This window comes from Ptychodera flava, chromosome 4 (assembly GCF_041260155.1).
Source record: "Ptychodera flava strain L36383 chromosome 4, AS_Pfla_20210202, whole genome shotgun sequence".
Classification (NCBI taxonomy): Eukaryota; Metazoa; Hemichordata; class Enteropneusta; family Ptychoderidae; genus Ptychodera; species Ptychodera flava.
This window is the reverse complement of record NC_091931.1, coordinates 28,617,142-28,642,274: the sequence shown is the minus strand read 5'-3', so window position 1 is coordinate 28,642,274 and position 25,133 is coordinate 28,617,142. Positions and strand designations below refer to the sequence as shown.

The 25,133-nt window shown below is 36.4% G+C and overlaps 1 protein-coding gene across 6 annotated transcripts in view; it reads right to left on the bottom strand.

Moving 5' to 3' along the window:
- Positions 1–25,133, bottom strand: part of LOC139131379 (serine/threonine-protein phosphatase with EF-hands pef-1-like) — an 87,261-nt gene that overhangs the window by 28,155 nt on the left and 33,973 nt on the right. For all 6 annotated transcript variants that reach the window (XM_070697401.1, XM_070697396.1, XM_070697397.1 and 3 more), the window contains exons 2-3: positions 24,777–24,854; positions 23,560–24,422 (exon numbers count right to left, since the gene is read on the bottom strand). In XM_070697401.1, coding sequence (XP_070553502.1) covers positions 23,560–23,611 — 52 coding nt within the window. In that variant the 5' untranslated portion in view covers positions 23,612–24,422; positions 24,777–24,854. The remainder of the gene's footprint in view (positions 1–23,559; positions 24,423–24,776; positions 24,855–25,133) is intronic.

Below are 25,133 nucleotides of genomic sequence, written 5' to 3'. Positions count from 1 at the left end.
AACGTAACAAATTTATCTCAGTGTGCATATCCATAAAAAAGGAGAAAAAAGAAACTATCAATACAAAACTGAACTGCAGCTCTTCAGAGCTAAATTCACTCTATAGAATACTGATACATATCTTGTATTAACTTTGAGTGCCGGGCCTTCTAGCTGTCCTGTGAAAAGGACTCTCACTGCAATTCTTTCCTGCTAAAATCCAAGCTGGCCAATATGATATCAAAGACCCCAGGGCCCTTGTTCCAGGGTTTGCAGTGATATTGACATTTTAATACCCTATTCCCTCTCCTGACAGCATACTATAGTATTTGATAACACTCATAAAATTATGAATACAGTGTGCTGATAAAACTTCCACATATTTTAATTGATATTACAATAACTGCACTTTGAAACAAATTTTGCACTCAATACCTTGTTTGCCTTATTTATTTATTTAATAATATTTTATTTTTACTTTATGTTGCTATTTGTTTTGGAGTATTACATTTTTTTTTCACCTCATCTAAAGTCGATGCCTTCTTCAAGGACACATCTGGTTCATTACCGTATCAAAACAAACTTAGCAAATCATCTTGTCAGTTTGCAGCCTTTCTACAGATTCAGGATACAATGTGTGTACACTTTCAGATCAATCACATAAATGCCTTTTACTGCCCTAGCAGACACCATTTTCCAGTGAAAATACTATCAGGTGATAAAACGTTAATGGTGAAAAGGTTGCCCTGAACTACATCTTTAGAGGTCAGGTGTGAACCCCGTACACAGCTTTTAACACTGTGAAGTGAACAACCTGGGCATGACTGGAATGGTATACAACGTTATAATTACACAACAAAGCTGTCGTGATTAACTAAATCAATCATTTATCTGTTCACTGAAGTATAGTCACTGCAATGGATGACTTATTCTCTCCTGGACTATTTATACATGGATTTCAAAATTAGCTTTCTCTTTTACTGGCCATTAATTGACTGATTGATGCTGTACCATCTGACTTCTGGGCAGGATTGATGGCTTTATTGATTCTCTCATATTATTTAAAAACAGACCTTGCTTGCGAGAACTTTCACTGAAGAAAACAAAGGTTCACTGACCAATAGATTCTGTGGAATACAATTAGCTGATAAATGAATGCAATAAAGCTGAATATACAGGTTGTTAAAAATCTAGTGAAAACCAGCTGAAGCTGATCAGGTAGACAGCCTTTCATTCCTCTGTTATTCAAGTGAATCGCTGAATGATACGCGCAGTCCAAGTAAAGAGATTTTTCACAACCTACGTAACTGCACCTTGGGGTCTGACCTTGTCTTAAAATCAATCTATGTCATTCAGCAAACTTCTTCGTGCCAGTTTTCAGGGAGTCAAGGTTCTACAGATTCCACAGGAGTCAAGTTTTTTGAATTTTTTTAAGGTATTATGCGCCTCAAGGACAGATTCTCAATCTTTTGCAATTATTTTTCTGATCTACCACTTATCGGGACTCATTTTGAAGCTCTCAAAGTACGAAAAATTTTCATCATCTTAGTTTTTCGAATATCGAAAATTCCGTTTTGCCCCATTGACTTAGCGCAGGGAAGGCGGCCATTTTTAATTGCAAATATCAATAAATGTCAGGCAATTTGTTTCCCTAAAACCAAATTTTTCCAATTGGCCCCTGATTTTTATTCTTGATTTGGTACAGAATGGTTGAAAGTTTCCCATTGATGAAAATGTTAAAAGGCAAACTTTCAATCCTTCACTTTCAAGGTGTATACCACCTTAAAAATCGTTATGTAGCTGTGAGCAACCGGAGTAACAATTAAGCCATTTGACAACTATAGGACAATTTCATACTCACCATACCTATAAAAATCAATCTTAGTGCATACGATTATGTCAATTTACACAGATTTTGTCAAAATTCATGACCTTAAGAAGTCACACAATTAATTAAAATAACCTGACCTGAGATAAATTATTTCTCAGATTTTCTTGTTCCAACAACTCTGAGCAAGCAATCAAAACCATTTTTTCTCCCGAGCAAATAATTATGTGTCTGCAATACTTTCAGGACATCAAATGACCAGTAAGAGTAACTATTATAATGTGTCATTGGATAGGGAGAAGCAAATTTCAAATACATTTACCGACCAAATTATTCATTTTATAATCATGTCAAATTGACAATGGCTGTTTGTGCACTTGAGAAAACACAGAATGTTGCTGTTTGAGCACTAGAAAAAATCAGAATGTCACATATTTAAAGTTGATTTTTGGCAATTTTGAAAAAAAAGAAAATTTCAAAATCGGCTTGAAGAAGAAGTGGTAATTCAGAGCACGGCAATTTCTCTGTCATTTTGTCTGACCTTTCTAAATCATGCACAGATGTAAGAAATCACTTTTTAGTCGCTGAATAATTGAACTCTTGACCCATATTTGATAACAACTTCTCCTGATCAAGTATGTATACCTCTATCAGGCATGTGATTTCAAATCTTACATGCCAATCTAGCTTACAGTAGAGAACATTGAACTCTGTCGCCATTTGTCCTGTAGCTGGGATTAAGTGATCGGTACATGACATTTCAAGGAGGGTAATATCAATCACACAAGCAAATATTCCATTTTAGATATAAGGGCAACGTTTATCTCTGTAGTGTAAAAGACCAGGAGAAACCTTGCAGTACATGGGAGCTGTGAGGTCAAGCTGTGTATACACGACGGCAGAGCCTTGATGAAAATAGAAATGAGCAAATCCATTCACAGTTTAATTTACAGCACGTTTCACTCCAATCCATTCCATTGTGCTACTTGCTCAACAAACACCGTAGGCTTTTCTTCTTTTCATGAGGCTTTCCACTCAAATGATGGACGGATAATTCAACGTGCAATTGCCTGCATATATTCAACAAAATTGCTAGGTTTTGTTGAAATGAAAAATATCAGCCATCATCACTTTACTCACGACGGTTTCTGTAACCTAAATTTACAAATTGTGGAAAAAAAGCAGCTATTTCAATTTTCACTGTGAGGATGGCACGGAAAATAATGATACTATGCTCTTTTATAACATTTTTCATTTACTACCTTGTCTATAATATATGCAGTTTACAATTTTACCTTACTGTGTGAATCCCCAGTTTACCCTACATTTCATTGTTATATCCTTTTAAGAGGTTGAATATCATTATCTCATCAACGTTCGCAGAAACTTGATAGCATTTATAGCCATTGATTCTTGCTCTAAAAAATTGAGCTCTATACCTTCACATCTGAATGCTGCGGGGAATGCAGAGAGATATTACTGAAAGATTTTTCTCTGCTTGTAAGCCTCATACAATTTATCATCTTTTTCACACATTTAGTTTTATTTCGTGTAGCTATGTATATCAATTTGACCTGCTGATGTATCGTTGGTGTTGTTAATTTTGATGCACTAACAATACTGCTTTTTTGTTCAATTGCAATAGATAAGATATAAGATTACAACCACATGCGTTTAAGTGTATCAGTATTGAAAAATTGATAAGAACAACAGTAAAATCGATGTGGTCCAACACTAAAATTGATGTGGTCAACGATCTTTGAATTACATTTTATGAAGAAAGACTGTATCATATTTCACTGTCAGGTGCAGTTATCAGCTATGCGGTAATAGAGGAATCATTTCTGTATGCAAAAGTTTAGCAGCAGGTTAGACTAAATCAAAATAACACCACCCAATCCACAGACACCGGCACCGACCTCCTGCTAGACTATGTTTCAACTTTTGCTGATGGAGTTGATTAAGGTAGTATGTGCCTCGAAAGTGAAAGACTTAAACATTTGCTCAACCTTTCCTTAAGGAATCTTTCAACCAATCATTTCAATATTAAGAATAAAAATCAGGGGTCACTGTACAAATTTTGGTACCAAAGAAACAAATAACACAAGATTTACCGACATTTAAAATCAAAATGGCCACCATCCCTGTGTTAACTCTATGGAGAAAAATAAAATTTTCGAATTTCGAAAAACTAAGCCAGTAAAACATTTTTCTTACACCAAGAGCTTTTAAATGAATCCCTACAAGTGGCATATCAGAAAAGAATTGTGAAAGTTTGAGAGTCCGAATATCTCTCCCCGAGGCACATTCTAAACATGTAACTTTAACACACATTGATTTTACTGTAAGTTGTTCTTATCAGTTTTTCGATGCACCAAAATGCATTTGGTTGTAGTATACGGGGTATTGTCTTGTAAAAGATGAAAACTACATGTCAACAGAGTAAGCTTAGAGCACCCTTTTCTGGACTGGACAACAAGGGCCTCTGTGGTCTATTACAGTTTGATTCCTCTTTCCTTAACAGCGTACCGAGGAAATAATTACTATCTATAATTACCACTTGTTTCCCTAAACACAGATTTGTTGTTGCTGGCAACGGGATCTGTACTTCCCGAGGCTTGACATCTGTTGCTGTGACGAATCTTGCGTGATGGTTATGTTTCCATGACAAAAGGTAAATACCACAGTATGGTATGCTACAGTTTTCAATTTGTGCGCAATATACCTAAATTATGAGAGGATTGTGGAAGCGATCTTTCTTTCATGTGGGGTGCTCTCATAAAATACAAACTAAGATTTTATCGGCATTTATGATTCAACGTACCACAGTAGTACATATAATTTTGTCTTTGTATAAGCTAGTGTACAGTTGTGTAAACAAGGAGCTGTCAGAGCATTTACATATTAGATGTATGTGTGTATGTAGTGTGTGTGTGTGTGTGTATATATATATATATATATATATATATATATATATATAATATATATATATATATATATATATATATATATATATATATATATACACGCATGGATGTATGTATATAATTATGCATGTGTAAATGTACCGGTATGTATAATATAAATGTGTAGGTTTTATGTAGATATGTATGTATGCATACTATATGAGTTTACTGGATATGATCTTGTAGTGTACAACATCCACGTGACCCTATCTGCTGTACCAAAGTAAACTAATATTGGATAAATTCTTCATCTCACTGAAGATACAGCATAATAAAAGAAGTGGAGGAGGTGTACAATCTTTCTTCACGTATATCAAACTTTTTTATCTATATATGAAAATTCTCTGTTCATGAGATTTCCATTGCCTTATTTGACATTTCAGCCATTTGTCAAGAGACCAGATTTGTAGATCATGACATTTTCATTGATTTCAAAGGAAGTGGCATCGGAGTCGGCAGAGACACATATCACAAGCTCTAAGATAGCATCAGACCATTTATATTTCTATATCCTCCAGTAAAATTGTTTTTTCAATATCTCATCAGAAATGAGAAATGAAGACAAGATGACCAGAGATTGTTTCTATAAAAAGCCCAGATATTGTGGAGTAACTAGAACTGCTGTAATGCATAGGCCTTTATCAATGATATGCATTCATTTTTCATGGAGAACTATATATAAGGCTGTTGTACGCATCTGGGCATTCAATTCAGTTGCCAGAAAGTATATGGTTTGTGAGCAAAATGTCATGTTGCTGCTAGTCCATTTTGTAATATGCAAAAAAAAAGAAATTTCCAGTATTGGACAAGTATTGACTCATTGCTTCAAGCATACTGGCCATGATTTGTAGATTTGAAAAAAACAGAACAGATTTATGCAGCTTTCTTCCAATATTATATGATTATGCTGCTTGCATATTACGCAGCCAACCATTTTTCAATCTTTCAGTATTTACATACTAGTTAATGCATTCTACAGGACAAGATGACAGCAATTTAATGGGGAAAAAGTGTAATTTTAATATTCCTTTTGGCAATTGACCAGTAAGATCTTTTCAAGGGTTTCAAACAGGGGAAGCACTAGAGTCAGGTAGTCCAAAAACTGATGTACCATAACAAAATACTCAGTACCTGTTCTCCTTATGGGCTAACAATTTACCACAGCGATGAATGAGAGGCACCAATTACATTTTCAAATAAAAGTATGCTCCATTCAAGCCTGCAGTGGATGCTGATAGCCTTCAATTCTTTTACTGATTTTTTGAAGCTTAAAACTCACTCTCTCATCGTGCCCAAGAGCTTTAATCTTATCAGACCTTGATGTCAATTTTCAGGCTTTTCTCTACTGCCATCAAAGTTTGAGATGAAGAAATGTTTGATGTAAATGACTGACATTGTGGGCTGTTTATGTTCTTTATTTGTATTCATACAAAATGGTTTTATACCTCCCCCCCCCCCCCAGTATTTTCAATGTAATATGTAATTTTTTATCACAACTGAATATGCCAAATATCAATAAATTATACCATTGTAATGTTATTAAATATCATTTTTTATAACTGCTGCTATTAATCATTAAGTTGTCAAAATCTTATCATTATCATTATCATCAGCATCATCACTATTCACATCATCCCATAATCTTCAGTCATCATCATCATCATCATCATCATCATCATCATACAGTCATTGTACATCGTACTTAGTCATTATCATTATCACCTTCCTCACAAGCCTAGCTCACTTCAATATTAGTACCATTACGCTGTCATTATGATCACATTATAGCTCTACAATGTGTCTGGCATATATATCACAACTGCAAAAAATTGAACCGAATTTATTACAAATCTTCACCTCTCAAATATTGACCATTACTGCATGGAATTCTCAGAAAAATTCTCCTCAAGAATCCGTATGAAGTCTTCCTGCTTCCCCTATCCCCCATAAATTCTCATTGCAGAGACTCTCAATTACTGAAGTCTTAATCAAATGCGAGAGAATCGGTTCAAGTACAGTATTGTATGTCCACCAAAATGACAGAGCGGATTACTGAGACGTAGACGTGCCGTCAACAAGATGAACGGGCATGTTGATGCAGCACCGTGAATAAAGACATGCCCTAGCTCACACTGTAAATATGACGAATCACCAATGAATGAGTGACTCGAGCTCATAAGACCCACTGCTATGGGTTTGGTACCAATTTGGTCTCCATGATTGATTTTATAAAGCGATTGAGCTATATACCTGGACCTCGATCATCATTTCAGTTCCTTCTCAAGACACTCCGCTGTGCAATGGACAAAAAATATACCCTTGATATTTTTCACAGCTACATGAATTCACCAGTTAATGGGCATCCTCCCCATACTTTGGCACAGATTTCTTTTCCAAACAAGCGTATAATGGGCAATTATTTCTGAAAAATCCGTAGATGTGATTCCTGAATATAGCTCATTATACAGAATCTGCTGCAGCTGTCAATGGCATTCAGTATTGCTTGGTCGCACTGTAATATCAACATATTGTTGTTAAGCAAGAATCAATACAAAAAGAAAAATCTGAGATTCTCAGATGTATATGAAAAAAAACTCTACAATCACAAATTAAGCCAGAAATACCATGTATACAAACTTGAATATTTGTTAAATTCAGTTTCTGATGAATTACCATGTAATCATGCAAGGCACCATAACCACGGACAGTCTAAAATATGGTGGATAATTAAGTTTCATGGAAGAATTATACCATGTCGAGGACGATGTTCGATATACAAGTAGGGCTGAAGTGTGCACTGCACATGATATATGATCTGTACAGAATTGGAAACAATCCATCTTTACTTACACTGTGTTCATTTTTAGCCAGACTACATGGATGGCTGCTACTAGTATTTTCCCACCAAAACTATCAGCTATCAATAGAAATGCAAAGTCTATCAATGCTTCTACTTTGGAATACATACAGTTGTATATGCACTGAGTGTTCAAGCCAAGAAATCATGTGATGGTGAACAAACCATCATTTACAAAATGTATGGGAATACATATATTTCTCAGAACATGCATATTTGTCAAGTATTTGAAAAATCTTTTGAAGTCTTCACATGCCTTATTTTACACTGAAAATTTTCAACTTTTGCTCAAGCTAAATTTCATTCAAGCAAACTTCAGAACAAGAGAAACCAATTTTGAAATTCACAAAGGCCACTATACTCCCATGTTAACGCTACAGTCAAAATATCTATCTAAGAGGTGCGTCCCTTCCACCTTGATTTGCAACTAAAACAAGGCCATGGTGATCTCAAGAAATTCCAGAAAAAAACCCCAGAAACTAAAACTACATAAGTACTGATATTTTTGCAGCACAAAGATAATATGAATCATGTCCTTGTGATCAGTTTGTATCATATGAACATAACCCTCCCCCCCTTCAACTATCTGATTTATCTAATATAATATTATTTACTTGATGAAATATTCAATGGAAAACAAAAGAATGACAAACTGTTAATGGGCTATTGACACATTCGCTAATGTGAGAAACTGGGATTGAGAAGGGCACATGTTAAACCCCTCAGAAAGGCCTGGCATTGGGATTTAAAGGCGTTAAAAAGATTTGTGGGTGTTTCTGTCTTTGTTCTCCTTCAAGTTGAAATTGCAATCATTACATATTATGTTGCGAGATTTTTAGATAAAGTCCGAACCAAGGTTGAAATGGAAGAGAGATATTCTTACATATTCTATGTGCATGTCGTTGAGATAAAGTTGTAGTATTCACAGCTACATATTTAAAGCAAATTATATTCCCCAAGTAGCAGATTTGAATCACAGTTGTCGTTCTATCAATGCCTTCATTTTCATTTATTTGCTTCATCAAATGAAGACTGTATGCTTTGACAGAAGTTCCCATTCCTTCGTCACATTGGTTCGACCCAAACCCTTTGTTATTATTGGTAATTTTGGACCCGAGTACAGGGAATTGGGGACCATCAAGGTTAAAGTATACCCCAATTGATGATAAACTTTAAGTGCCCCATACTTATCAGTGATGACAGAATATGGCAAGCATATTATTAAAGGTATACTGTCACCTGTTCCAATTTTGCCACAGTTACCATGGAAAGAGAAAATCTAAACCAATCACAGATTTCAAGCAGGTGGCCACTTTTTAAAAACAGCACCCTCGCATGGGCATTTTGAATTCCAAAGAACGCCCCTTTGAACATATATGGGCATATTTAAATTACAGGTGACTGTATACCTTTAAACCAGAGTTTACAATATCACAGCTAGACTATGTTTACTAATCTTACTGGAAATAAGAGAGGAAGACTAAGTATATAATATTAGATTTATGAGACATCAAACAAAAACTGGCTTTCATATTTTCAGACGCTTGCCTCTTATATTGCTTAATAATTTACTTCATTTTGCAGATTGTTTATAATATCCACATAATTTAGACTTCAAATGATTTCAGAGCAGAAAAGGATTGATTTGTCGAGATTCAATAGAAGTGATTTTATCAGAGCAAAATGATGCAAATATTCTCACTCTTAAGTGTTTTACACGCTGCACACCAATCATATTATCCCAATAAGAAAAAGAATAAAGAACAACATTTCTATGGCTGAATCTTTATACTTTACATGACAGTGTCATCCAAACTAGCTTTGTTAAAAAAAATGTAATCACAGAGCTGACTCTCATAACCTATGATCAATACTGGAACAAGATTGAATTTTCATTTTCAATATTGCCTTTGACTAAAACGTATTATCAAGTTAGAAAAGACGCTTGTGACAAAGGGTCACATGACACAATTATCTGAGGGTTAATTTGTACAGCAATGCCTATTAAATTCGTGAATGCTGCACTGACTCATTGAAATTATATACTCCAAACTCCCTGACGCCTGTATTGTATTGTATTAAAATTTCTTGAGGTAGTATATGCACCTCGAAAGTGAAAGACTCTCACTTTTGCTCAAACTTTCCTCAATGAAACTTTCAACCATTGTCTTTCAAAATCAAAAATAAAATCATCTGTCATCGTGCAAATTTTGATACTGGAAAAGAAATTACCCAAGATTTACTGATAATTGAAATTCAAAATGGCCACCATCCGTGTGTTAACTTTATGGAGAAAAATAAAATAGTCATATTTTGAAAAACTAAGACAGTTAAATTTTTTCTTACACCAAGAGCTTTAAAATGAGCCCCCACAAGTGATGGATCAGAAAAGAACAGTTTGAGATTCCGAATGTCTGTCCCCGAGGCATGTTCTACCTTAAAACCTATTCTTTTTGAACCACAACAGTCATGGGCTCTATGCCACATGTTCTGAATAACTTAGCAAAAGTTGGTCAACGTTATTACGGCAATGAAATGAATCTCTATCTCAATATGTTATTAGCTGGCAATTAATATTTTCACAACATGATTTTTAAAATTGATTTGCAAAGTCAATCGATTGAAAAAATAAGAAGTGAAGAGATGGTCACCCTGAGTTCACTCTGGGAGGAAATGAGAAGCAATTATGGATGAGAACTCGTTAGCTTTTCCATTAGTCGGCTCGTTCATTTGCCTTTGTCCTGTTGACTGAGTGACGATGCAATCAAGGAAATGACAGCAACTATAGAAGACCTTCACAGCACTTCTTGTAAGGAAATGCATGCCAACATGTCATAGAGGTGAAGTGACTATAAAGCATACTCTTGTTGCTTCTTGGTGAAATTGCCTGTGCCGTATTTCTACCTCACGGCTCTTAATACTGATATTTACTTTTGTGTGATTATGGTTGACTGATTCTGTTTCTGGGTTTTGTGAATTCTGCTGGGATAATTAACATTCGATTCAACGTTGATCTCCATGACGATGAAACACCGCTCACTGAAACTCCACAGATTTCTTTTGTTGCCTACCTACTGTTTGATATCTTTGAAATAACTTTGAAAAAGTCAGACGGCAAAAATTATGTTTGACTTTCTATGGAATTATTAAATGACTTAGGGAATAATGCTTATTAAAGCGGCATATCTTTTATTTTCTCAAGGTGGTGGGGGGGGGAGGAAATTCAAGCATGACAAAGAGTAACGATCAAACAAAAATGAAATGTTGAAATAACAGATCATGATCATGTTTTTGTTGTACTTTGGTGATACGGTAGTCGGCCAACAACAAACCGGAAATATTGGATTTCACTGCAGTTGTTATGAATTAAAACAGTACTCAGATTTAAATTATACATTATTTAAAACTTGGCCGTGCAGGAATTGTAAATGCATATAGTGAACAAGTCATCGTTGATGACACAGTCCCCGCTTGTCCATTTTGTTATAATCTTTGGTGTCTAGGTAGCTGTGGTCTAGGTCGCTGTGGATGACATTGATGCAACGGGTGCATCAGGCCTGTGACTTGCATAATGAAGTAATCTGAGGAACGTTCAATAAATGACTCATCTCTGCCGGTAATGACCACTGAAGGAACTTTTGATTACATCACACATAACGACGCCCTCACTGCCTCTAGTGTCATGACGGCACATACTATACACATGGTTCGGTGGAATTTTCGAAATGCTATGGGATTGGGTATGTTGTTGTAATCAGCCATCAGCCATTTCGGATCATATAATGAAACAATTTAATGTGCACAAGAATGCAGCCATAGTATTTTATCTTCGTATCACGTTTGAACAAAATCAGTCCATCGAGGAACAGTGACCTATGTTTATGTTTCAAAGACATAAAAAAATCACACCAAAATTGAAATCAAATGGCTGTCTCTTGACCATATGGATCATAGCACAAAATTAGTAGACATGCATATGTATGCCATGGTACTTTATCTTTGTACCAAGTCTCAACAACATTTGGTTAAGGAATATTTGCATATGATTAAGCCTCAAAGACATGAAAAAATCCAAAAATGACCATCGGCCAGAGATATTGGAAAAAAATTTACAATCTGGCAGCCATATTGGAACATGTGTATGCCATAGTGCTTGATCTTTGTGCCAAGTTTGGACAAAAGGGTGTAATGACCTTTGAATTATGCTTCAAAGACATGCAAAACTTCCAGCAAAATGGAGTTCTGCAGCCATATTGGATCCTATCGCAAGGTTAATTGATACATGCATATGCATGCCATAGTACGTGCTTTGCCTTTGTGCCAAGTTTGAACAAAATCGGTTCAAGGATGTTTGAGTTACGGTTCAAAGACATGAAAAAATCGCAAACAAAATGGCCACCTATCAGCCATATTGGATCATTTCACAAAATAAATTGGGTTCATATGAAGGGCATACTATTTTGCTTTTGTGCCAAATTGAACAGAATTGGTTCAAGAATGTCTGAGTTATGGTCCATAGACATGAAAAATCGCAACAAAATGGCCGCCTCGCGGCCATATTGGATCGTATCACAATATAATTTGACATGCATGTGTAGGCCATAGTGTTATGCCTTTGTGCCAAGTTTGAACAGAATCAGTTTGAGGATGTTTGAGTTATGGTTCAAAGACACGAAAAATCGCAAACAAAATGGCCGCCTCGCGGCCATATTGGATCATATCACAAACTTATTTGACATGCACATGTAGGCCATAGTGTTATGCCTTTGTGCCAAGTTTGAACAGAATCAGTTTGAGGATGTTTGAGTTATGGTCCAAAGACACGAAAAATCGCAACAAAATGGCCGCCTCGCGCCCATATTGGATTATATCGCAAAATTATTTGACATCCATAGTGTTATGCCTTTGTGCCAAGTTTGAACATAATCTGCTCAAGGATGTCTGAGTTGTGGTCCAAAGACATGAAAAATCGCAACAAAATGGCCGCCTCGCGGCCAAATTCGATCGTATCACAAAATAAATCGACGTGCATCTGTAGGTCATAGTGCTATGCCTTTGTGCCAAGTTTGAACGAAATTGGTTCAGCAGTGTCTGAGAAACTGTTGATGACGGACGGACGGACGGACGGACGGACGGACGGACGCACAGACGGGACCCAATCTATAAGTCCCCGCCGGACTTCGTCCGCGGGGACTAATAAAAACACAAAGCTTTAAGATATAGAGAGGATTGTAGCACCAGTGACAGTTATGAGTTATCACCTAATAAGAGGTTGTTCAAACAGAACCTGCAAACATGTAGCTACCAGGAAAATTCTGCATGATTTTTACATTTTTTCAATTTATATATTATCAACACTGCCCAGAAAGAAGGGGAATTTGCAGCTACTGGAAATGCAATCTGGGGCATATTACAGTCAGTGTGCGGCCTACTTTCACTGGAATGCAAAGATAAACTGCTTTAAGCCTTTTTAATATTAGCTCAGGTAAATTTTAAAATGACTGGATCCCTAGGGCTCAAATTTGATATGCCGAGAAAATAAAACTCTAGATAAGTAAACTGTATGCCTGACAGGCTGACATCTCTAACTAAATGCATAAAACTATCTTGGGAACACATTTTAAAATGCCAACGTTTGGCAACTGTCACACATCATCAGATACTTTGGATCCATCAATGACACGTTACTACATTTGCAGCCAATTAAATCACGGTCAGTTGCCAACTGGAATAAATGGGTGCGATGTGTTCGCAGACTCAGTGTGCCTGAGACTGATCATGTGATGGGTGGTACAGACAAACCCACATGTACAAGCATGTATGGAAATACAAATATTTCTTTCACACGTTTGTGCATGTGGGTTTGTTTGTATTATGGTCCATTCCAATTCCGGGTTTTGACCAATTGATATGCCATATCATAGGATGGCGACACGTTTGACCTAAAAGTATCTTTGGCAGCAAGTCTCTGTTTAGCATTTCATACATGTACTATTCCTGGAAATACTGAGAAATACTAAAGTACGCTTTCTAAATTTATGACTGTAGCGTATGCACTCTCACTCCTGTACAAACTATCAGTATCACCACTCACCGGTATATTCATCATAGAATGTAAGCGATGAAATAATTTTGAAATGTTTTGTCCAGCTTCATTCTGATAAATTCTTTTAATAGCACAACAGAATATCCATGCATTCCAAAAATGCAGGAAATATACGCCGGTTGAAATCAAACTACTGATGTTTCAAATTGTAATTTTCCCTGCCAGGACAACCTAATTAGTATTCTGATACCTGTTGATTGAAAACTTTAAACACTTACGCCAGACACATTGGCCTTGCTAATTCAACACTGCACTGTGGTTTTAAACTTTCTTGTAAGTTTTATAAGGAGCAGTGTTTAATCTTTGACTTAAATTTTGGTCTGTTCCGTGAAAAGAATATAAAAAAATGTTTTTTTATCTTCTGTTTTTGTTTCACAATTATATTTTTTTGCACTTTTAATTTTTAACCCAGTCATTACAGACAATGCCTTTTGAGGAGAATAATTCTTCGGCAAAGTTTAATTTCTCCTCTATTGAAGCATTCATCCAAGTAATAATATGAGAACTTTAAAGAAAAATTATGAAGACCACTATCTTGATTTTCTGAGAAAATGCAAAACAAAAACTTATTGTCAGAATGGAGTTTTGACTTTCATTAATTTTGTTGAATTTGAGATTAAGCAATGATGTTTGCACTGACAAATTGAAGACAGTTTTTGCTTTGCAATCATAAGAAGATGAAAAGTCAATGTAAAAAATCAGCCATCGCAATATTTTACATTACATTATTACCAATACAGAAGATCAGGCATCTTCATTAATGGTAGTAAAAAAAATAGCGTCAATGATGCACTGTGCTCCTCAGTGCATTTAGCGGTAGGGATGCAAGGAGAGAGGTTTGGTGAATGTTGCTGAGAAAGATGCAAAGAAAGGGTTGAAATGTGAAACTGTAATAAAACCTTTTTTTTTTTAGCAATGAGCGTTCAGCTTGGTAAACATGCCATCTTGTACATGAAGGCAAAAAACATAATTTTCACATGTCCACCAAACTTGGAATTTGCAGAGATGTACATAGATCATCCAAATTGATTTATCTGCAAGATTTTGTATGTTCTTGCTACAAAATTCTGACCCAATTGAATTATAACAGGAAAACATGCACGCATGATTGGACAGTGTGGACTGTGTATTGGATGCACTACATCTGCCGTGATGATGGATTGCCAGACGACCACACTGCATCAAAGAACTGTAGTTTAAAAGGAAAATATAATTCTAAACAAGTCATTGACAATGACATAGTAATAGGAGTATTAGTCTTGATGGGGATGTGGTCATTAAGAAGTATCACTGCAGTGTATATGTTGAGATCTATGGGCACATAGGTCTATGTCGTTGTTCCCAATTTGAAACACATGAGGCATGTCTAAGTTATGGTTCTAAATTGGGAAAAAAGATCAGACCTGTAGCTGTATTGGCCAGCCAAGAAATACATATGCGCATAATAAATGAGGTACAAGATGTAACATCTTAAGGTCTAATATCCTATCAAAATTGAAGGGTATAGAACTTGTGGTTACTGAGTTATGCATATATATGTATAATCAAGGTCAAAGGTCATTGAGGTCACGTGACATTTAAAAAAAAAAAAATGTATTGCTAATAAATCCCTATATGCCAAAAATCAGACCTCTACCTCTATTTGCTTGCCCAGAATTAGATATGTGCATAATAAATGAGGTAAAGCATGTGTTGTCATAAGGTCTCCCATCCTAGTAAATATAAAGGACATAGCACTTGTCGGACTTATTTATTGACATGAACGTATATTTTAGGTAAAAAATCAAGTTCACATGACATTTTGTCAAAAAATTTCTATCCTATAGTTATCCCTATATACGAAAAATCAGACATCCAGCTCTATTGGCTTGCTCAGAATTAGATATGCACATAATTAATGAGGTACAGTATGTGGCGTCATAAGGTCTCCCATCATACCAGATATGAAGGGTGTGGCACTTGTGGTTACTGAGTTATGGACAAATATGTATATTTGAGGTCAAAGGTCATTGAGGTCACGTGACATTTTGTCAAAAAAAAATTGTATTGCTAAGTTATCCCTATATACCAAAAATCAGACCTCTAGCTCTATTGTTGGCTCGCTCAAAATTAGATATGTGCATAATTAATGAGGTATAATATGTGGCGTCATCCCATCATACCATATATGAAGGGTGTAGCACTTGTGGTTACTGAGTTATGGACAAATACGTATATTTGAGGTCAAAGGTCACCAAGGTCACGTGACATTTTGTCAAAATGTCTGAGATATCTGGTGAAAGGATGGACGAACGGATGGACGAACGGATGGACGAACGGACACAATGACCCAATCTATAAGCCCCGGACTTCATCCGTGGGGACTAAAAACTGTGTCACTGCATCCTTTTTGCACTAGAATACGATGAGAAACTAAATTTTATTTTTCTTGGCCTTATACATGGGCGTCTACGGAGAACTGACTTATACATGGGAGTCTATGGAGAACCGCCTTTACATGGGAGTTTATGGAGGACTGCCTTATACATGGGAGTCTATGGAGAACTGCCTTATACATGGGAGTCTATGGAGGTGTAAACTAAAAAGTCCTCCAAGTCTAACACGGCCAAATTTGATCGCATTGTGAAACAAATCCACGTGCATCTGTATGGGGTAGGGTACTATCCTTGTGCAAAGTTTGAAAGAAATTGACCAGGGCATGTCTGCGTGAACGGACGGACGGACGTACGTACGCACGCACGCACGGACAGACGGACATGACCCAATCTATAAGTCCCCCCAGACTTCGTCCGTGGGGACTGACAAACTTTCTTCGTGTCATTGATGGCCTTGATTTTCTTTGGATATTGAATGGACACATTTATTAAAGACGTCACTTTAGCTTGTCATTGACAGTGAAATGATTTTTTGCAGAAACTTGATCGGTCCAGCCAAGTACACATGCTTACTCATAACAGCTGGACTGCGATGATCACAACATTGTTTTGTGATATTCCGATACAAAATTAAAATAATTTTATTAATATGTCGCATTGACTATAAAGTTGCAAATGTTTCCTTGGGTGTTGAAACATGTTAGCATAGTGTACGTGTTACAAATCAACACACCAAACAGCAATGTTCATGTAAGAACAACCTGCTTGATTTCCATGGACTTTCTGGTCCGCCCATCACACTGTTACAGTGTTGGCCCTAGGAATTTTTTCATTGTAGCCACAGTCTGTTAGTGTGGCTAAAATGATCAAATTTTTTTGAGCCACAAGCAATTTTTTAGCCACACCCAACAAATCAATTTCATATACAAATTGCAAAAACCCTATTTTCAATAACGTTTGTACTTTATTATCCACATGTTTGGCCAGGGCTGTTGTACATACACTTTAATTCCTCGACAGATAAACTGCTGAGCACATTTTCTGCCAATTTTATTGCTGCAGATAATAATGACCAGGAGAAGAGTAAAACTCCAGGTCCTTTGTGAAAGTTGTATGTCCTTCAATTAAAAAATATGTATTAAACAAAAATTGGTCTTAACTTTTCATGAATGCTGGTAAATAAATTGACCCCTCTCTTTATAGACAGGGACAAATAAACTTCTGTTTATTTTTAACTTTTATTATGACACAAACAACAAATAGAGTTCTTGGAACAAAAGTTGCACAACATGTCATGAAAAAATCATCAAAGTCTTATCATTGGCCATAATTGTTCCTCTTTTTAATTTTTTACATGATTTAAAAACTGCTGTACATGACCATTATTTGGTGATCTGGATAAAATTTCAGTGATTGCCTGACTATGCAAAGCATGGTCCATAAAGTATCAAAGAATACTATTGGTATAAACAAATTGCTTAGGTTTTGAACATTAATTAAATTCGCAAACTCAGTGAAAAATCAAAACAGCAGTTCGTCAATACGACAAATCTATGATCAACCGACTCATCTGTAGTCTCACATTTTATACTTCCATGCATGCACAGACAAAAACCTTGCTGTAATTTGTTCGACCATGGTCTAGACCGTGGTTCGCCTGTCTTTGTTCTCTTCTAGGTGGTTTTCTTATTTCCTTTTTTTATAAATTATAAGCTATTTTAAACCTAGTTTCTTTCCCAGCTGACAACAATCAATGAACTATTTGTAGTTGGCAATTGTAGCTCCCCCCAGCCGCATCACATGCATCGTACCGTGCATTCGTAACACATTTGCATTGTTTGGGTGTCTCGAAACTACCCACACTGTACACGACCGGAGTATACAAACTGGGGATCTTGAAAACTTTTTTGCGCATGCTCATTTTAGGTCTGGGCAAAGTCCAACGCCATCACTTCCAGGAACTCTGCCGTCGATCATCGGTCGACGTAAGACAGAACAACAAATTATTTCGTTCAGAGGCTAGATATTTAAATGACTGAATATTTCGATAATCTGACCGATCTAAGGGTTATTTGATACGTTAAAAGTGACAGAACCGGCGTGATCAACGATGGTGCACGCTGTATGGAATACGTTGTGCTGTGATGCTGGCCGGCGCGGCGTGAACTCATCCTGACGCGACGTACGTTTCGTACGATGCTTGGGGGATGCTTGCAGCGTTTATGCTGGAAAATTTGGATTGCGGAAAATAACGTAGACTTATTTGTAAAAACGACTAGTTGTTAGAATAGTAGGCTACATAAATAATCCAGTACATATTTTGGATCGATCAAAATGAACACCCTCATGTTGAAATTCTTGGTCCTTCGGGAAAACAGTCGGTCTGGGATTGCAGGACTGACGTGACTTTCGAAGCCGTCCAGGGTCAATGATCCCAACACGGCACCCGGTCACGAGCTTTCGCCACGCGTGGCGAAGGCGTACCAATTTTTTTTCGCCACATCGGACATTTATTTATTCGCAATTTGCGACTGTGGCGAACGTTAGCGCGAACCCTGTATGTCTGTTTCCCCTCTAGCTTCCAAAAGTTCTTGGTAAATTTACAAATTCAGTCTCAAAACTTTTGAGTAAATTTCAAAATTGATTGTATTAATTAAATTGTCAGTTATTAACAAATTCCTTTCGATGCCAATACAGCTCATCTCAGAACCGGACATACTTATATACACACAAGATTTGGCAACACCCTGACACTTAAATAATCTTCAACAGCACTGATTTACATTTACAAATTACAGTATCTATGTGAAGTAATTCTCAAATTGCAGATACTATGACAAAGCATAACATTACACGATGGTTCAGAATGCTCATTTACAAAGTTCACTCAAAATGTACTTTGAAAACGATTGTATTTTGACAGCTGTTACCGCGGCTACTTACTATAAAAAGTCTGTTGAAAAGAGTACTAAATATCGTTGTTTTTCAGGTCAACAAATGATTGAATCAAAAACATGTGTCATGAAACAGTAAAACAACAACTGATAAATAAGTAACTTTTCTCAAGAGTAACTTGAAACGCCTCGCCTGAAAGAAAATTTCATCCCGTTTCACAGAAACTGACTGCGTATTCGAGCGCCACAGCAATGAACGAACGGTCGGGGAATCCCCACGAAAATGGCACACAGTCCATGTAGCCGACAATTAGATGCAAATAATATGCAGTTAAGGTCTCCTCAACTAACTTTCAGCTGGTTGTTCACTTTCTACTATTTTTATAGTATTTTATACAAAGACACAGACTTATTCTACCTGCAACTTAAATCTGATAGTGATTTTGTAGCTCATTCTTTACCATTTTTCATAGTTTTCGGTAGCCGGTAACAGACACTTCATGTTCGTGTCGGCTACATGGACGATCTGCCACGAAAATCGCTCACACTACGTACTCGTCCAAAACATTGATTGTTCACTTTTTAGCTGCATGATTCACTTGCCAAAAATATTTTTATTTTGTAGATAAATATTGAATTTCTCAGTTTTTTTATTTCGTCTGTTAATGAAAAGTCATTTTAATGTTTTTAGATGCTTTAAAATTTCAAAACCCGCTAAAAAGCGACCAAACGAAAAACACGAAAACCAAGCTCGAATCATGGGCTATTTCTGTATGTATACTCTCAGTCTTTACTCTCACCGATGCACGATTTTTGCATCGAATTTTTGCCTCATTTTTGTTGGTATGACTTTGAAACTCCAGGAAGCGATTGAGAAGAAAGGGTTACCTTGAATTATTGAGTTTTTTGCTGATAATTTGCCAAATTAAATGAGAAAAAACACTTCGAAAATTTCCACACGCTTTACACACTGAGTGTTTCAGAGGCCTTTCATGTTCGTGTGGTACAACATGGAGCTCGGTAGCAGGAGACTGAGGTTTCTTGCACGGTCGCGCCGATGAAATGGGAAGCTGAAATTTTTGCTCGTAATTTTGCAAACGAAATCGTAAATCCACTCAAAACTTCGTATTTTTTTACATATTTGAAACCCATGAGGAACGTAATTCATTCTCCCCTGCACAGTAAAAAGGAGATCGAAACGACATGCATGTCAGACAAAGACAAAACGCACGCAAGATGTCCATCCACATCCACCAATCTCGTAATTTACACCGACTGAACAAAAACAATTTGATCGAGCATGGACGTTCTAACGTAAATCCATCATTGTCTATCGCATTTTCATGTAAGCCAATACACTCACACATACGCTCTAAGTTCAATTATAATGTCAATCCAACACGATACTATTTTCGCTGATAGTGTGTGTGCAGCGTCACAGTCCCTCTATCCACTGTGGCAGCGTGAATGGTATGCTGTACATAGTCCTTAGATAACACTGATCACGTGGTGTGACAAAATAGTTTTACGGAAGTTGTTGACGGAAATGACGTCAACTTTGCCTCTCCCAACCCTATAAGCTTCCTCAGTTACGTAACTTCGTCGCTAAAAACTCAATATCCAGGAAAACTTATCATGAATCTTAACATTAGCAACTTGAAGGTAAATGATCTTTCATCAAGATAGTTTCTAAAAGCTCCGTAAATTTGATCTGAACCAATATATGTCATCTGCATACTAATTATCTGAAGAGCATCGCAACAAGTCAATGATGAAGACATTTGAAAAAGAAAGAATCATTAAAACTGCCATTATTATGGTTTTATGTGACTTACTCAAGTCACCTGACTGGCTTCAGAAATACTAGTAATACTACATTGCGTCAGAGCATTGTAGTGTGTATTTATGCAATAAACCATATTCAATTTGGCAACATTCATGCAATAAAAATATACCACCAGATTTTGACCAGTTCACACGACATATGTGCACAGAGACAGCGAGTGCATATATAAAGTGAACTGGTCAAAATCTCGTGGTGTACCCATTGCCGAGGTGGTCTATTAAATTGCTATATCATAATATTAAAATTGAAATCATAATATTAAACTGACATTCTGATGTGAAACGTCAAACAGGAATTTTTCTGTAGCTGAGAGCTCATGCTTTTTCCAACCATGCTATATTGCCAATATAGCATGGTTATTTTCACGTCTCGATCGCAATCAGATTGCAGTATTTGCGCCATCAATATACGGTACTGGTGTGATTCTAATTCTAATCATGGCACTCCTTATCAATGCTGGGCTATGATTAATATGAATTTACCACATATAATCATGCCTGGCTGCATCATGACCATGTTTTACCGGATAAAGAAGGGTGATTCTTACACTGATGTCCTCTGCAGTACTATTAAAGCAGAATATAGCTGACAAACCAATTTGAAGCTACATCTGTACAAAACTTATTTCAAAAAAATGTGATTGATCTATGATTCTGAAAACAATATTTAAATACCAATTAAAGCGTTCTCGGCACATTCCAAATGTTATGGTAACATGTTCAAATATAGAACATAGATGTAATTAGGGGATGCTTTGCTTGATCCTTTTATCAAGTCAATTAAATGAACACCTACATAAATACCAATCAAACTACATTTTACCAGTAATTTTTACCAACTTTTGCATCGCTGATTTTTTGTGTGCTTTTTTGCTATAAATACATTGCCCTACAGAATTGCAAAGTAAACATATTAACCTAATGAGATCAGAAAATATGAGTAGCTTGAGTACTCAGACAGCATGATAAATATTTCTGAAGAAAAAAGCAAACATTAACTCATTAAAGAATTTCCTAGGCTCATTGCAGCCTCATCTCGTCCAAACACAGCAAAGTAGAAATATCCCCGATAAGAATCATAGGAAATAATTTTGACAGAGAGCAATTTTCTGAAAGTAAAAATCTCAGTCCCAGTCAAAAAAGTCAAAAGCAATAAAAGCTTTAAATTGCTGCACTCACGGCGAGTTTCAGCAAATATCATCGTTGTACTGGGGCTGTAATTTTTGAAAATTAAAAAAAAGGGCAAAATTACTGAAGACTGCTGCTGATTCACTTTTTAAAAAAGTCAATACACTGGCCTGGCTCAAGTCACAATTTTTATCATCGAGTTTTAGTCATCTTTTTTCAGTTCACTTGAATGGAATAAAATATCACTAAAGATGTTATTAAAAATCTACAAGCGGAGTGATAATATCTGCACATTCCTTCTTCAGCTCACAGGAGGTAGTGGTCAGCTACTATATAAAACTTGGAAAGCCTTTGTTACTGAAAAGTTTCCGCACTATCAGTATGTCCTCTAACGTTAGGTCATGTGGATGTTCAAAAATAATATATCTGATTTTATAGTTTCTATTCACACTTAAAACGTTCTCCTCTTATTTTAAGATGCAGGTAAATCTTTTCAGTGATAAATAAAGCTGCTGCCCTTGCTAGCAGGATGACTGCGGTGACACTCAATGGTTCTACTCCAGAATGAAAGACGCGATGTGTTCTACAGACTGACAGTATGTCCATGACCTGATGGTGGCATAAACAAACCCATGTGCACAAGTGTAATATGGAAATACACATATTTCTATGCGCGTTTGTGCACTTGGATTTTGTTTGTACTGGACATGGCCCATTCTAATTCAGGGTTTACCTATTACTTTTGAGAAGTGCAAAATTGTTTTCTATGATCTTTCAGTCATAAACTGCTATCTGCCCCATTTCTGAAATTTTCAACAGAAATTATCATAATATATACATTTTCTCTCTGCAGATACCTTTAACATTGCTAACATGTCAATGATTTATTATTACTTATTATTATTTACTACTTATATTTGTATCACACTTTTATTGCCACAAATGTGATGTAAATCCTATATTTACAAGCAAGTCATAAAATATTATTATTATTATTATTATTATTATTATTATTATTATTAAAACTTTTAAGGCATTCCTATAATTTTTAAACTTCATACTTATTACTATTAAAAATGTTTAACGAGATTGAAGGTGTCACAAAAATATATATTGTCTTTCAAGCCCTCAAATATCATTGACAATGTTTTCATATACTCAGATCAACAACAACATTTACAATGAACCTTTAATGTATAATATTTTCCATGAATATTGTCCCTATTTTCAATCCAAATGATGCATTTTCAGGTATTTTGGAGGGGGGGGGGGGGGGGCTAGTTCTGTTTATTACAGTAATGGGTAGCATGAATAAGAATTGTTCTGTTAGAACATTCAAACTGTCTTACTGAATATCGACACCTACAAGACCTAATCAATGCCTCATCAATAAAGCAATCATGACCCAACATTAAATTTTACTGTGTAAGTTTTGAATTATTAATAGTTCATTTCACGGTCCATTAGCAAAAGTCAAGTCAACCAATCAATGTAAGATCAATATTGCGATGCAGGACATACCTGTACGCGTGTGCACAAACCTCAGCAACAAACTGAAAGAAATTCGTCAAAGTGACTTACACTTCTCTGATTTGGTCATCTCCAGCGGGGTCTTTGATGAACCGCATCCCATGGCGCTGTGACTTTTTAGGATCCTGTTCAACTTGTCAATTAAAAATCACTTCCGAGGACGGCGGAATGGAACAGAGTCGCATCAAACAGCGTCAAACACTAGAATCCGCACAGACGCTCCGTCGATGCTTCATCGCAAAAATGTTAAAAAATAGTAAATGAGACGCGATCAGACAGTTCCCACTTGCCAAGTCCACTGAGTCAATACCATTATTTTATCATAGGGATGTCTGTCTTGTTAATGTGAGGCATTTATGGTCTGTGATGGAATTTCAGCTTGGCAAACAAACAACTGTGTACTCTCTCTTGAGTGCCTGCACCAGATTGGATTTCCCAACACGGTAAACTCATTACAATTCTGCTGCAGCTCTGGCGTGTGCAGTCGGCTCGATTTGGTCAGCAAACACGTGTAATCCTCCTCCGAGACGGCTGGGAACAAATGGACCAAAATGCAATTGCTGTGTTGTCGATGCACAAAAAAAACCACACACAAGTGTTCCACAACAGGGTAGGTAATGGACTATCCTATGTTAGTACGCCCGACTGAGATGGAAAGTTCCGCCATCAGAAAGCATTATTATCTTGTCCTCCTTGATAGCATTACCATGGAAACACATCATTCCACATGATTTTTTTTGCTCCAAGGGGGCGTCTCTGTTTCAGAAAACTTCTATATTACTTTCCTTCCTGGTAAGTTCAGTAAATTCCTCTCACTGTATTGACAAATCCGCTGATTGGTGATTCATCGTTAATCCAACAAAGCTGTTGACGTTCCCGATAAGTCTTATTATCGATCAGAAACAGCCAATTACCTGAAATTCAGATCAGCTTACGTTCATTGACATACACTCGTGTCGTAAGAAAAGTTTACACAGGATAATTAGGCTGAGTATTGATGGATTCACAACATGTAATTTCTGAAAAAAAAAGGACTGAACAGGAAGTCCTTGAATTTTGGATAATCACTTTTTTTTGTAAAGTCTCACACGAGAAAGTCAGAAGATGAGAATAGAAATAATGAGACCATCATTGGTTTGTCTGATGACAGAAATATTTTTGAACTATGAAAGCTGGTAAGCCATGGCTACCCTGTATGGTTTGATAAAAATGTTGACACACTTAACTAGTGTACGGTACTGACAAACATCATGTAGATATAAACTTACCTCACAGTCAGTGAAACAGAATTATCTGGTTTAAAACTATTGCCATGGAAACTTAATTCACCGGAATTTAGTTTCTACCTGAAATAGGAAAAGAAAAAAGGTTCCTGCGTTACTTATAACGGTGAAAGACTCCTGTGCGTCAATCAAAGTATGCACTCTTGGTAACTTGAGGCAGCTGAGTTAGAAGAGTCTGCATGGGGAAAATAATTTATGCTTCACGATAGTTGTCGGAATCCTTGTGACTTGCTAGATGGCTCACATCCTTCCAAAGTTACAAGGCTTCAGCCAATTGTAAAGATTGAATACAAGGGTTGTAAGCCCTTTATACAAAGATTCTGTTAAACCAAATTTATGCAA